The sequence below is a fragment of the Corvus kubaryi genome, unplaced genomic scaffold (genome assembly GCF_017639235.1).
Source record: "Corvus kubaryi isolate FWS band 111438036 unplaced genomic scaffold, C.kubaryi_AGA036_p1.0 37383, whole genome shotgun sequence".
NCBI classification, from domain to species: Eukaryota; Metazoa; Chordata; class Aves; order Passeriformes; family Corvidae; genus Corvus; species Corvus kubaryi.
In genome coordinates, this window is record NW_024581125.1 from 2478850 (window position 1) to 2494362 (window position 15513).

Sequence of the window (15513 nt, forward strand, 5' to 3'; positions counted from 1 at the left end):
TGTTCCTCAGCAATCCCACTGCTCTTCCCATGCCAATCCAGCATCACAGCATCCCAGTGGCAGCTGGGAGAAAAGTACTCCTGGGTGGGAATAAGGGCGCTACTGTGACTCCTTGGGAAATAATGAAGTAGCACAGCATGGAATGGAGATGGTGCTTAATTAATAATGAAGAAAATAATAATATGTGGCACGTATAGTGCTGTACTTGTTCCAAGCACTGTACAAACATTAACTACAGTAATTAAGCTGTAATTAATTAGAGTAACTACTAATCAGTGTAAATAATGATGCATCTGGAGGTACCAAATGGGGTTTGTGAACTGAAAGCAAATTTCCATGTTCAGGAAATGGCATCAAATATAAAATGGCACCAGTAAAAGGCAAAAGCAGATGGAGGTTAAAGTGAGAGTCCATGGCAGCTCCCCAAACGGGAATCCTGGTTTGGCACAGCAAAGCTGGTGTACTGAGTTACTGCTGAGACACTCCATGAGCAACCCATCCCATCCATGGGATTCTCATGGCCACTTCCAGGCTCCAAGCCTGCTCTTCCCACCCCAGCTGCACTCACCAATGCTGTGAAGAGACAGGGACTGGAGCAAGGGAGGAGATGGGGAACTGGGAGCTTGAGGGGCTGATGATCAGCAGAGTAAAATACACCACAAATATATAATTTTGGGGTTTTTTTTGCTGGTTCACACACTTTATATTTAACAAAATAATTTTTTAATAATATAGTCTTTTACACATCAAATATTGTTTCTAGGACCCCTCCCTCCCATTTTTACAGATTTTCTTTTTTTCTCACTAGTTTCAGGCACACTATTGTTTGAAAGTTTTGAAACTGGATAGTCATTGACAGGCAACAGCTTACGAAGAAATGTGGCGATGACGTCTCTAATGGTACCAGCTCGGCCTGCAGGGAGCCAATGCTCAGCCACAGGACAGCAGTTGCTGTGCTAAGTGCTCCTCCCACCCCTGCCCTCCAGGAAAACACCAAAACGGGGAAGAAATAAAAGTATAAAGGCAACAGTGTGTATAAACTGAGCCTGATGTGCTGATCTGCTTCGGTGAGGATGCTGTGGGGAGGATCTGCTGCTGTTGCTGTCGAGAGCAGGTGCTGGACTGGAGTCTGAACTCTGAACAAAAGAAGCACCACCACCCTCATGGCCTTGACCAAAATGCAGGGAACCAAGCGTGGACAGTGATGGGAAAGGCCCCTGCCCTCGCCTGCGCAGGCAGGGCAGGGAGATGACGTTGGTGGCTTTTCTTTCACAGTATCGCTTGGAAACTGCAGCCTGAGAAAGCAGGAGGTGCCAGTGCTGGAAAGCCAAATGGGGACCCTTAGCTGCTGGGATCCATGGGGACCTCTGCTCTGACAGGCAGGCACAGAGAGCAGCTGCTTTCTGCTGGGTGCAGCCCAGCCCTGCTGCACCGTGGCTTGCTTTATCCCCAGCACTGTGGATGCTCCCAGGGAGAGCCAGGGCAGCTCCCTCCCGCTGTAGCAAAGGGTCTTACCTGCCAGCTGAGCCAGTTTAGTGCTGCCACAGATGTGGGACATTCCTGGAAACCTCCAGAGTGGGGTGATCCCATATTTTAACCGTGACCTGCTGTTGCTGAAGGCAATGGAACACTGCCCTTGGCTCCAGCGAGAGCAGCCTCGGGATGGGACAAGGCAGGTGAGCACACATGCTCAGCCCAAGAAACAGGAGCAGGTGGGGCCCTCTTCCCTCTGCTCCACCACTGCTGCCCCAGCCAGGAATCACACACAGACAAGCCAGGTCAGATGTTGCTTTCATGGAGCACCTTCTGGTTGGCTGCCCCAGCCTGCCCATGCACCTGCCGTGGGCTCTGCTCCCATCAAGGTCACGGTCACTGTGTAGGTGTCTTCAACTTTATTGTCCCCACTCAGTGGAGAAAGTGTAACACAGATACAGCTTTGTGTCTTGGCTGTCCAGTCTATACCTGTGCATCTACCTCAGTCCTGCTGCAGGTTACATTCCAGTTGGGTTTTTTTTTAGCCCCCCATCCCTTTCAATTTCTACCTCCCTCCTGTCCTTAGTGCCACCTGCGCTTACAGACACAATAAAAATGCTCCATCTATTGCTCCACTCATAGCTGTATTGTCCCGATGATCCCAGCTTAGGAAGAGGCTTAAAAAAAAAAAAAAATCACAATAGCAAAAAACCCTCAAATAAATAAATGTGAAAAACCCCATGATCCACACTGTAGAAAGTGAGAGCAGTGAATCGATCGGTGCCTCGGAGGCATCGCCAGGCCAAGAGCGTGCGCGGGCCGTTTTCCCGCTGTCCTCCCCCAGTCCGAGCAGCGCGTCCCCACCAAGCCCTGGTGATTACAACAGCACAGCAGGCACCTGCACACCCGGTACAGAGTAACTAAAGCGGGACAGGAGCTGCAGGGGGCACAGGGAGACCCTTCCCCGCAGGTACTGATCTCTGCTCGTGTGGCACCCTCGCAGGGCTTGCTGGTGGCCCTGCTGCAGCTGGCGGGAGGTTGGACGCGTGGGCAGCACTGAAGCCGTTCCTTTGTCACCATCACCACGAGCGGGTTGTTGGCCGGGGGTGCTGCTACAGAGCCTGCTTGCCCTGGCACTCGCGCTTGGAGCACTGCGCCGGCTTCCACCAGTCCCCGTTGTGGCAGTGGCAGATGTTGCAGTCGTCCACCTTCACCTCGATGCCCGCGGGAATTATCGTGGTGCCCGCAAAGCAGTTGGGACCTGTGGAAACACACGGGGGTGACAGGATAAGTACTCTGTGTTTGGACTGGGGGCAGCAGCTCTGCTCTAAGCCTGGGACAGGTAGGCCAGCCCCTTGCTGCGCTCTGGCCACGCCACCACTGCTGCCGAAATCTGCAGCGATGCTCCTGCCTTGCTCAGTGCTGAGCCTTGGACCCACAGCAATCCCTTCTCTCATATTTTGGTTGCCCTCAGGCACTAAAGGGAAAAAAAAGGCCTTGAAACTTTCCTCTCTCTTTCTGCACCCAGCCCCTAGAACAAATGGCATTTGCACTCAGCTTTTTCTACTAGGTTGACCACTAATTTAGTACCTCTTTCTCCTTAAATTTTGGCTGCAAGATGGACAAGACCATGAGGACAAGCATGAGGACACAGCCCAGCCTTCACTGCTCCAGCCTGGTGAGCCTGCAGGGAGCTGCAGGGGCCGGAGCCAGTTCATCCCCTAGGGCCATTGGCAGTCATGCTCCAACACCACGTAACCCCAAGGACCTCCACCAGCTTGGAGCTATTAACCATAAATGATTTATTGCATCACCTCTCAAATAAGTTTTCTGATAAAAGCTGGGGTTTTTTCCTCAAAGATAATTCCTTTAATCTGCTTATTATTGCTTTGGGTCCTTTTTTTTTTTGGCTTTATTACACAATATCAAAGCTGAGCAGCAAGTCAGTAAGGATCTTATTTCCCAGGCACAGAATGGTTGGGTTGGAAGGGATCTTAAAGCCCTTTCCTCCTCCTCATAAAAGCCCCACAAATATCCACTGCCCATCTGTCCCTCTGCAAGCTCTCTCCTCTTTCCCTCCTACTCCTTCACCGCTTAGTGCCAGGAATTAATGTCAGAGCCAGCAGCACACACAAAAAATTCAAGGCACTTGCATTGGTGGCATTGGGGAAGCATAAAGACATTTGAGAAGTGTTTAATGGCTCGAGTGCTGCTCCGAAATGCTGGCCACTGGTTTTAATCTATGCCTCCAGTGCACGAGGTGCATTCCAAAGGCGAGAGCGTGTACAGACATGGAATTATGGGCAAGTTGTTCCTTAAGTCTCTATGAGGCTGGAAAAGGCTGAGCTGTAGCCAGCCCAGTGCCAGGCTGCCATGTTTTATAGTCTCAGAGAGCTATTTATGAGTGCCCTGGCTTCAGTAAGATGCTCCTCAGGACCCTTTGTTGAACAGGCCACAAGTTTGGCAGGGCTGGGCTTACCCAGACAATTCAGGGTGCCTGAGTGTGACTTGTGTTTCAACACCCTCCCACCTTCATTAAGGGCCACTTCAAACGTGGCTCTACAGCAACATTCCACATCCATCTTCATGAGGCCACAACAGAAGGGCCTGAGAAAGATGCCTTGGACGGCTCCTGTACAGAATTTGGGGTGACAGGGTGTACCCCAGGGCTGCTGCTTCCTTCCATGGGCAGCACCTGGGAAGGCAGGCTGCAGCACTGGGAAGGTCTGTGCCGCTCCATGCTGCCTCCTCCTTGGCCTAGCCAGCACGTGAATTCCAGGATACCAGGAAGAAGCAGGCTTTTACTGCAGACAAGGAGATTCAACTGCACTTGTTGAGCCAGAGCACAGGTGACACAGGGCTGCTGGCAGTGGAGGAGCCTTGGGAGTGGGGATGTTTTGAGGCTGGGCTTCGAGCTGGACAAGCTCCAAAGAGCCCCTCCAACCTCAGCCATTCCAAACTGCAAAGAACTTTAAAGCCAGGAGCTACCAGCCAAGAGTATGAACAGCCAAACCCCACATAAGCACACGTGGTGTCTGTGGTTTTCCTTGCAGGCATGAGCCTGTTTTGGTCATGGGCTGAAGACTTCCCAAGTTGACGTCTGTCTGGAATACACCTTCCTGGTTGGAAAGGCTGTCATCCCAACTGTGGTATGTCTCTGGCAACCCACTGAAGTTGTCACACTTTTCCAGAGTCTTTGAGTCCCTGTGCTGCCTGTGCTCTTCGCCGCTGGTTTAATTCTCTGTTTCCTGGAGCCCGGAGGGTGGGGGTGTGTTATGAGCCAGCATGGGCGTTGCTGTCAGGTCATCTGCTGCTGTTAAATGCCCAGGGTTCAAATGCCATGGAAATTCCCGTAACTGCAGTTAGCTGTATTGGAAGTTGAAATAAATACCTGGGATGGAACGTTAATGGGATGCTCTGACTGCCTGCTGATGTCAGGGATGCCCAGGGTGGGCAGCCTCCACACAACAGCCTGCTCTGTGCTCCCAGAGCAAACAAAACCCTTTTCAATGTAATATAAACAAGAAGCTTCCTCTGGAGATGAGGGTGGCAAGGAAAAGGGATGATAATCTTCCCTTTTGTTGTCCTGCCCGTTAAGCACCTCATTTGACAGGCCAGTGCTGCTTCAACACCCACACATGTCTCCAGACACAGCTTTCTCCAGATTTACAGCACTGCCAGCCCATTCCGGGGGCTGAGAACAGGTGGGAGGCTGGCAGTGAGCGGAGCCAGCAGATTTGCTCATTCACAGGTGAGTCACCTTTGCCTTCCAGACAGGGTTTGGGGACCCAACACCTCCCTCATGGGATTTTGGCACCCCAGTGGTGCAGGGATCATGATCAACCACAGGTGGTGGCGTTGGGACTGGCTGATGGGGTGCTGCCAACTGGGCAAAAGCTTCTTTTTCCTTCTTCCTGCTTATCTGTCCATTCCTTGGCTGCCCTTCCTCCTCCCAGCAACCCCAGGTCTCTTCTCCCCCCTCCTGAGCTTCCCCAGGGGGTCATATGGAAAAAAAAAAATCAGTAAATACCCTCCATTAATGTCCCTGTCCCAGGACAGGGAGGAACAGAAAGCAGACACTGTGATGAAAAGAGGAGACAGATGAGGGGCATGTGCTGAAAACATCACCTGTGCCTCTGAGGTCCCTGTTGGAGAGGGGATCCCTTATTCTGGGGACAGCAGCACAGCAACGTCCCTGCCCCGGCCAAGGACATGGGCCAACTCTGCAAATCTGTAATTAAACACTAATGATCTGCCCCTCTGTAATTAAACACTAATGATCTGCACCCCTGATTCCTGCTGAGCCTGGAAGGACCTGGCAAGCACTTCTGTGTCTAACAGAAAATCCTTGGGGTACTGCCACCACCCCAAAGGGGCTGGGCAAGGGAAAGGGGGAAAATGACAGCTATTTGGGATAAATCCCAGGGACTGCCAAACCAGCCCTCACTGGAGCAGCACCGAGCGTCCCTGGGCTGGCCAGGATCACCTGGGCACACCCAAGGAAGGAGCTGTAGTCAGAGGCTGAACTGAGGGAAAAATCACAGCAATTGGGTTTGTTTTCTTTGTTCTTGGCTTTTAGCAAAATGGAGGAAAACATGGCTTGAGGCTCTACTGACATCTGCCCTCCTGTGGGATGTTCTGCCTCTCTCCTGTCAGACTTCAGTACTTTTAATTTGGGCCAACACTGTCACTGCTCTGGACCTTTTCTTTCCCAGCACTCTCTCAAAATAGCCCTCTCTGCACTGCCTGAGTGAAATGTTTCTCTTGCTCACCACAGTGAGCTGGATGGAGCTTTACTGCATCCTCTCTCTCTCACTGCTATCCCCATCCCTATAGAAACATGGATTTCTAACGGAAGGCAAAATTTCCACACTGCATTTGTGATAATTCAACTTAAATTCCCATTGCTTGAAATCCAGTTTTCCAGCACAATCACTATCAACCAGCCCCTCCCCCCACCCCTTTTTTTTCCTCATTTAAACTTCTCCCGCCTTCACACTGGAAAAGTGGATCCTGTTTGTCCAAACTGGGATGCAGCGAGCATTGCACCCGTGGCAGAGGCACGAGAGAGGCACTCAGAGAGGGACCCTGCACTGCTGGAATTGAGGTGAAAATATGCTCCAGCCAAGTGGCATTTTCTGTGCCATGGCACCAGTCACCAGGGAGTTTTCCAGAAACTTTGGGATTTATAGAGCTGGCAGCTCCTGGTGGAGATAACCTCCATCACCAGGGGATCTGCATGGCTGTGCCATGTGCCTTGGAGGGGCTGCAGCCCCTAAAGTCACAACCAGAGCCCACAGCAAGAAACCCAAGTCCTATTTTTTTTTCTCTGCAGCAGAGCTAAACAGACTCTTTTAAATTCTCTAATATTCTTTTTCCCTCCCAACATTTCAAGAGCTCAGGGCCCCACCCCAGTGCTACTGAGGACTGGCCTGAGCTTTTCCCACTGCAGCTGCTTGGAGGAACTGGATGAGACCAGCCAAATCAATGGCAAAACAAGCCCCCAAAGAATGACACAGAACAGCAGTGTGGGGTTTTTAAATTGTTATTCTAAGGAAGATGCTGCTCAGAAACATTTGATGACATGTCAAGCACATCAGGTTACTTATGATAATAGCAGCAGGAACAAGAAGCTGCTTTGGGCAAGGGCTGTCATCCTGCTCTTGGTAAAAGCATCTTAAACCACGACTGTGATGATAACAGGACACTAATCACCCTTTTTCCCTGCTCAGGGAGACTGATGGGAGAAGTTTGCTGCTCCCACAGACAGTGTAATTGTGAGATTTGCTTTGCTTAACATAGTTAATACTCATAAAACCCACAGCACTCCAGGCTGTTTGCTAGAACAGCTGTGAAGATTTTTATGGAGATATATTAGGGACATTCAGATGCTGGTTTGATGGGAGAGATGTAAAAAAATCATATTTCGTTTGTTGTTTGGGGAGAATGACAGAAAATTCTGCAACCATCTGCTGAAGATCAGGTACTTGCATGATGCCCCTGCTCCACTGCACCCCTGTTCTGGAGGGAATTCGGGGCTCAGGCTCTCTCCAACACCATGAGCTGATGCCTTGGAGCCACTCAGTGCCGAACAGCAGCGTCCCCCCAGCTCCTTGTGACTGCTCAGATGGGTTTTACTGAACTCAGCAGCTCTGCCCGTGGCTTTCAGCAGCTCTGAATTTAGCTTTGTGTGTGCAGAGAAGCAATAAAAGGAAATCAAATGTTAATCAAACAGCAAGCACAGATCACTTCAGGCCAACTGTGATATTCAGATGTGCCCTGAATAGCATCTTGCCCCAGACAAAGCTCATCATCTCCACCAGAACTTCTCATTGTGCAACCTCTGATTTCAGCAAGAGTGGTAGTTTCCCCTCAGTTAAATATGTCTCCTGCCACTTCTTTGAGAGCCTCCCCATCCCTTTAGGAAATATTAAAGCTGACTCCAGGAGAATTTAGCTTATCAGTCAATGGATTCCATCAAGGAGAGAGGTGCTGATGGCTACGCTTATCTGCCTAGTTAAGACAGCTGCTAAACAGCAGCTCAATTCAGCAGCCATCCTTCAGGCTCCCAAATGGTGTGCCCCACAATTAAAGTTGCAAAGGCTAAGTGGAAAACGGTGGTGTTCCCTGACAGTATTTAGGAATGGATACATCCTGAAACATCCCCCTGGACACTCACTCAGCTGAATGAGGCTCAATGACTTTGCTTTTGGAGCTTGACCATGAACACAACTGGGCGTGGGGATTTTCTGCTGGCAGTGTGTGTTGGCCTGGGGGAGGTATTTCTACCAAGCATGGCCAAGTGTCTTCCCAGTGGGAAGGCAAATCTTCCTCTGCATGTCTCCACAAAACAGGCCTCTCCCAGGCTTCACATGACCATCCCACACCACAAGCCATGCAGTCTCCAGCACTGGTGTCTGGTGCTGAAACAACCCCTTGCAAAGCAGCAACCAAATGAGGATGACACTTGGAATCCACACAAGGATGCTCGTGGATCCCCAACAGAGAAAGAGGAAAAACACAGCAGAATCCCCAGGCTCTGTCACAGAGGCAAAAAATTGCCTGTTGCCTGCATCTTGGGAGTTTTTCCATGTCCAGGCTGAACTCTGTGCTCAGAAGGGAAGGAAACCCAGCATCTTGTTTTTAATGATGGCCTCTGTTTCTGGAGGTTAACACCATTCCTCTCTGCTGATCCTGCAGGATGTTTTCAAATGTTCATTTAGCTCTGCCAATGCTGTTTATGTGATCACTTCAGATTGCAAGAAAAGAGCTCAATTTGTGGCTTTAATTAACGAGTTGGGGAGGGAAGAAGTTTTATTTTCACTGCCTGGTATGGAGAGTGCCAGCCCCCCTCTCTGGGGGAAGGAGGAGGCAGTGGGTGAAACCAGAGGTGAGACATAAAGAAATCAGGTGGAGATGCTGAACTTTGCCTTGCTGAAAATTAAATTTGGCAACGCTCTGCAGGGGCAGCTGAAAACCCCCCCCAAAGAAAACAACCCTTGAGCTTTATTGTGTTACAAAGAGGCCAGAGCTGGAGATCCTGGCTCGGAGCACGGCTGAAGCCTGAGGGTGCACTGGAAACGGGGCTGCCATGACCCCGCGATGTGGAGCAGTGAGTTCACACCCTGTGAACTCGCCCAGCTCTGGTCCCTGTCTGCCACTTCTCAGTGGTGGCAGGGGGGACAGCACTGTGCTGTGGCTCTGCTGCTCCCTGCTCCTGCAGGTGATGTCCATGTCCTCCAGCTGCTGGTGGACAAAGCTCCTCCCAGTACAAACACCAGGGGAAAAGAACCCCCTGGACTCCAAAGTCCACCCAAACACCCAGCCTGCACAGAGACTCCTGCAGGGCTGCAAATGGGACTGCTTCAGGTCAGTGTCCCCATCCCCAGTCTGGAAGCCCCTTCTCAGCCTGCTCACTCCCTCAGGCAGCAGAGAGCTCTCTTGTGATGCAGAGGCTGCATCAATGCATCATCTGCCCCCTCAATGACATCTGGATGCTGCTCCATTTTCAGGAGGAACTAGGAACCGAATCTACCAACCCACACCAGCCCAAGTGCCACAAATTAAACCTCCCTCTAGAGGGCCAGTGGTGGCTCCAGCAGCCTTCCAACCCCCTGCCATTTAAAAGCTCCGGAATTGCTCTCTCCCCCTTTTTGGACTGCTGTTGGTATTTTAAAAAACCAAAAGGAAATCTTAGTCGTCTGTCAGTTTAACACCATTTCCCCTTGTCCTTTCAGTCTGTGGCTCCCAGCTGTGGTAACAAGTGTCTCCTCCTCAAGGTGACCCCAAGATGGAAGGTTAACTCTTCCTTTGCCACCTTGTCTAGCCACCCACGGAGAGATGGCACCTCTAATAAATGCCGTCAGTTTCTTCTGCAAAATGTTGTAAAATTAGAGCCTCTTCTAATTTGTGGACAAACCCTGCTGGCTCTGGCTAACAACTCCTGGAGTCATCTGGTGGTACCTTCTAGACATCCATCAGCTTTCAATTATGTGCACCACTGCCCCAAAGAACTACTCTCCTCTGAAGCTGATCTGCAGCTCTTTTCCACCCTTCCTGCATTTTTCACTGCTCACAAGACAATGTTAACGGCCCTTCTCAAGTACTGCCTATTTACGGGAGAGATTTTTCCAGCCATAATTCACATTATTGGGTGCCTGAAGATGCCTAAAAGTTATTTAATCTCTGCATTAGAAAACAGATATGTATCTGCAGTATCCTTGTCCAAATTAAATCCAAGTTGCTCACTCCAAGCCAGCCCTCCATCATTAGAAGGAATGCATTAAAAAGGTGAGGGGGAGGTGAAAAGCTCAATTCAGGGCAATGGGAGCTGTTCCACTGATTTCTGCCAGCGATGCAGCCGCACAATAAAGGAATTACAACACACCAGCAGCTCCCACCCAGCCCAGTGGGACAGGGATCTCCTGGTGGCCCCACATCCCCTCCTGGCTCTCCTCACACCGAGATGGTCACATCATCCAGGCTTTGCTCAGGCAATCCCAAGTATCTGCTGTCTTGGAGTCTAATGAATGCAGGGGCTCCACTTGAGTTCCCTAAATTATGAGCTGGCACCCAGTGACAGAGACTGATTTAGGCCTCACTGTTTTGCACCACAGTTAGAAAAATACTGATGGCTCGTTATCCGTCTTAATCAGCAGCAGCAAACAAATGAGGGACAGGGAGACATCCAGAAGGGAACACACCGCATTACTCCTCCTTATTGATAGCACAGTTACTTAATTTGATGTGGAGACATAACTTCAGGCATCACTAAATACTGGAGCAGGGACGGTTTGGTGCAGGGAAGATCTATGGGTGCAATTTAAAAGCCGTCTGTTTGGGAGCAGTGACGTCCATGGGCGCCGATACCGATCCGAGCTCCGCAGACAGGCCGGACACCATCCCTCACCAAGACAAATGACGACAGGGGCCCTTCCACAGCTACAATGTACCAGCTGAAAATTACAGCCCCACTCCACTCGTCATCCTCTGTGCTTGTGGGATGAGCAGGACAACAGGGGACCAAGCCCAAGGTAGAGCAGAGAGTCCCAGAATGGTCTGGGTTGGAAGGGACTTTAAAGCTCATCCAGCTCCACCCTCTGCCATGGACAGGGACACCTGCTGCTGGACCAGGTTGCTCCAAGCTCCATCCAACCTGGCCTTGGACAATTCCAGGGATGGAGCAGCCACAGCTTCCAATCTCTGATGGCTTCTGGATGGTCATGTCTGACCCGCCCTTCCCTGGGCACTGCCTGTGCCAGGGCAGCAGAGCTCTGGATCGGACCTTCGGCACAGCTCACTCAGGGAAGGCAGCATGGAAATGGTGGAGCAAAGCTCATGATCTGGGCACACTACAGAAACATGTACGGTTCCCACTGCTTTAGACGACGGTATCTGCCTCCCCACATGGACATTCTCCCCAGTCCTGTGCACCCAGCCCCTCTGTTTCTGATCCCAAGTGCACCAAAATCAAAACTGGGAGCATATCTCAGTGCACTCTGAGCTCCCTGCAAAACCTCCAGCCCCAGTTTGCCCATTTTACCAGGTTTCTAACCCATTTGTGGCTTATGGACTGTTGGCCCACAGGGTTAGGCATTGCTGCATGGCAAATTAATAGATATCGAATTCATAACCCTTTATTCACTCTGCTGACTCAAACACCCAAATGGGGGCAGCCTGGAAGTGAAACCAAGGAGGTTTTACCTAGCTGGAGGAGCCAGCACATGGATCAGCTCCCAGACAGCAGAAGAGCATCTCCCAGGGCTTCAGACTCAGCTGAAAATTCAGGGCTTTCCCCCCTCCTTTTGGTGTAAAATGCAGGTTGGCATTTTCAACGTCACCTATGGGATTTACATACCAAATTCCTCTTCATTTTAAAAGGATCTATGTGTGCAAATACCTTGATCAGCACTGGAAAGTTTAGCAAGTTTTGCAAAGGCAAAGGGCCCAGCATTGCACAGGCAGGAACTGTGCATCCAAAGCAGGTTTTCTGAATCAGATCTTACTGTGCACACTCTGGGCTGGAGAAGAAAAAGAGGAACACCTCAAAGCCAGCAGTAACCATCTATTAAGGGAGAAATGTGTCTTTCAACATTTACCTGAGCAAACAAACAGAATTTGCTCTTAAAAGTCTTTTTGCAGACAGCATAAAGCTCTGGGAGCACACCATAGATTTTTTTTCTTAAATACATGTAGATTGTAATTGTGGGCAATGAAAGCTACTCAGAGGTAATTTTAACCTTTCAGGTAAGTAAAAGGCTTTCAGAAAGTTGTCTAAATAGGTATTTCCCAATATGAATTCCAACAGCGCTGAAGGCACATTCATTTTTTTAATGTTTCAAACATGGCAAATAAGGTGAGGTGTTTCTTTTTGAGCTGGTATCAAATTGATTAATTTAAAATAAGTCAGTTAATAAAACTACCATTAAACTACTGCATCAGCTAACAATGTTACCAGTAAAATCAACAGCCAAAGGGAGGAAAAGTTGGACCTTCCAGAGACTAAACCTTTAAGTGAAGAAAAAAAAATTAAATGCCTGTATAATGGGCTGTTGTGTTTGTGCTGCCTTCACCTCGCTGGGAACAACGCATGCCACGGGACAGGCTCGGCCCCAGTGACTGTGCCCTTGCCGCCAGTATTTCCCAAAAAAGGAACTGGGATGCAGAGCAGCAAACTCATCCAGGGACTTAGCTGGGTGTTCACCCCGCAGCGGTCTGGGCACCTCCCAGGGACACTCCCACAGGCAGCTACAGCTCCTGATCCATGCAGGCATGGGAGGACACCCTAATCTAGGGAAGTACGGGCCCAAACAGCCCCTGGATGCCAAAGCACCAGGCCTGTGGTCCCTGCCCAGATAGCCCCATTCAAAGGTTAACAACAAAAGAATAACAAGCAGGACTTTTTCTCTGGGTCTTGTGAGCCTTTAGCCAACTTATTCGCCTATTGGTTGCGCTTCATGTGAAAATATAATGATTTTTATGGCCCACTTTAACATTTTTATGTCTTTTTTTCTTCAGAGAAAAAACCCCACATTTGGTGTAAGAATTAAAACAGTATTTCATGCTTAACTGCAATCACAGATGATGTATGGAAGAGAGCTGGCTGCATGTCAACTCAATATAAAGCCAGAATTGAATCTAACTTGGTCACTACAGCTGTGGGATGTTTTATGGGGTGAGGGGATTTTTTCAGATCAGTCATAAATGAAATGGAAACTGTGACTGGGCTCATTTTGTATCAAACAGGAACAAAAAAATGTAGGGAAGAACCAGGATTGCTACACATTTGTCTGAGTTGTTCCTTTATAGAGGTGCAGTGTGCTGCAGACCCAACGCAGCGCCGGACGATGCCGCAGCGGCGATGGGTGCCTGTTGGCACACAGCCCCCACCACGGGAATGGGGTTCTCCTGAGCTGTGGGAACCACATGCTCGGGATCAACTTCCAGCTCCTGTCTGGAAAACAGCTTCACTGCAGACCAGATCCCTGTGGGATGGGGTCAATTGATGGAAAAATGCCCTCATGCCTTTGTGCCATTGTGGCATGAAGGTGATGCTTTGGGGGCAGCAGCACAGTCCCAGTTGTGTTTCCCACCTGGTGACAGATTTTTCTGATCACAGCTTTGAATGTGGGATTGTGCTAGAAGTGGGATTTCAAAGCAAAGATAAAACTTTCCCTGTAAGGAAGGAGCTGCTCTGGAAACCAGTTCTTTCTACTCTGCTCTTGGCTTGTGTTTTTGTTGGTTTTCTGCTGTTGACTTTGAGCAGAACCCATCTCCTGCTGCCTTTACCACCATTCCCATCTCCCTGGCCTCCACAGTCTCCACCACTATTCCCATCCTCCTGGCCTCCGTGATGATGGACACAGAAATGATGGCCATGGGCAGGTAACACCCAAGTGAAAGGGGAATTTAATGTTAAAAATCTAAGTCAGTCAGCAAAGGTTTCCCTTCCATTCAAAGGATGGATCTTCTGGAGGGTATTTAACAGTATCAGCCTCTGGATTTTCCTGTTTTCATCCCTACAAATTTAGGTAAGGCTGCAGTGGCAAAGCTCCCATTTCTATGCAAATCCATACAAATGATTGATTACCTGTAGAAAGGGAATAACTGCAATGGCAGAAACACAACTTCTTGCGTTTATGTGGGGAGTTTAATTACCTGCCTGTGGCACAGAAAAGGAAAATCAGGAAAACATCTTTTCTGACCCCACCCCAACGTTTAAGCCTGATGTTAGAGAGACAGGATGTGGCACTGTTGTGCCAACATCTGCATCTCCTGAGAAAAGAGGAGAGGAGGGGATGGAACGGGCAGGGCAGGATGGGTGAATGGATCTTGAGGACACACATGGGGCAGAGCAAAGCACTGCAAGGATGGGCACACCTTGGACACAAGAGCCAAGCAGAGGTTGGTGCTTCTGGAATAAAGAGGCTCCTGAACACTTCTGCTGGGACCTGTCCTGATTTCTCCAGGAAATCAGGAGATTTCAGCAGCTGCAGAAGCAGCTGCAATCCATGTTTTGTCCCAGGTTTTGCTCTTCCTATTCCACTACCTGAATTTAACGGTATCCATGGCATTTCCAGGATGCTTTCAGATGGTGCTGTGAGAAGTAAGATGAGCAGTGCAGATTTTGCATGGGAACAGTAGCATTTAATGAAATCATCCACTGGAAAAAGGATGGTCCTTTCCTGTGCCAGGGATTCTGGGTGTCACCACAAAAACCATAACCACAGTACACGTGGGCTTTACACTCTGGCAGATGTGGTATTGTGCTGATGTGCTGGGACAGGACAGTTATTCTGTGAGGTAACAGCTGGGAATGATGAAAGGCTGGAGAAAAATTACGGTGGATATACATGGTTCTGCATCCTTCCTGCCCAAACTTCCCAAATGCTTCCTTATCCCTCACTCTGCATCTGGTTTTATTACTTAATTCCTGGATGAAACTCTTGCTCACCCTCTGGTCTCAGTGGCACCACAGGATCTGAAGGGCTCACAACCTGTTATCCTCACATAGTCCTCCTGGGACATGGAAGTGTGCTGGGGAAACTGAGGCACAGAGGCAGTGGGGACTCCTGAGGGGATGCAGGTTATTCAAACTAAACCCAGCAGAAAACTATTCAACTTGCAGCAACAGGAAGGTTTGAGGCTGCAAACTGCCTCCTCAAGTATGATGGGAATTGGTTCACACCTTATTGGCAGAGGGAAGGATCTGTGGGAAAGAATGGCAAAGTGATGGACAATGACTTCCAAAAGTTCCCCATTTCTGAGTGTTCCCACACTCTTCAGCTAGTATTCCCTGCCTTGTTTTTCCTGCATTCATTTTGTGCTTTAGAAATCTTTTTTAAAGCCAGAAGGGAGATTTAGACATTAGAACAAGCTACTGACCTGATACGAGTTAATGATTTTATAAAACCCCTAAAAAATGCTTTACTTTAAAAGATTGATGTTTCTTATTGTATTTTTTCAATGCCAATTAATTACTTAATTCATTAGCAATGTAACACAAGAATAGTCTTTGAAAATCTGCTGCTTTGTGTAGAT

At 49.3% G+C, this 15513-nt stretch overlaps 1 protein-coding gene across 3 annotated transcripts in view; it reads right to left on the bottom strand.

Annotated features, from left to right (window-relative positions):
• Positions 1-667: 667 nt before the first annotated feature.
• The window catches only part of VWC2L (von Willebrand factor C domain containing 2 like), a 47981-nt gene continuing 33135 nt past the window's right edge, over positions 668-15513 (bottom strand). For 2 of the 3 annotated variants that reach the window (XM_042035380.1, XM_042035379.1), the window contains one exon: positions 668-2734. In XM_042035380.1, the coding sequence (XP_041891314.1) occupies positions 2586-2734 (149 nt within the window). In that variant the 3' untranslated portion in view covers positions 668-2585. The remainder of the gene's footprint in view (positions 2735-15513) is intronic. The other variant, XM_042035383.1, reaches the window with a different exon arrangement.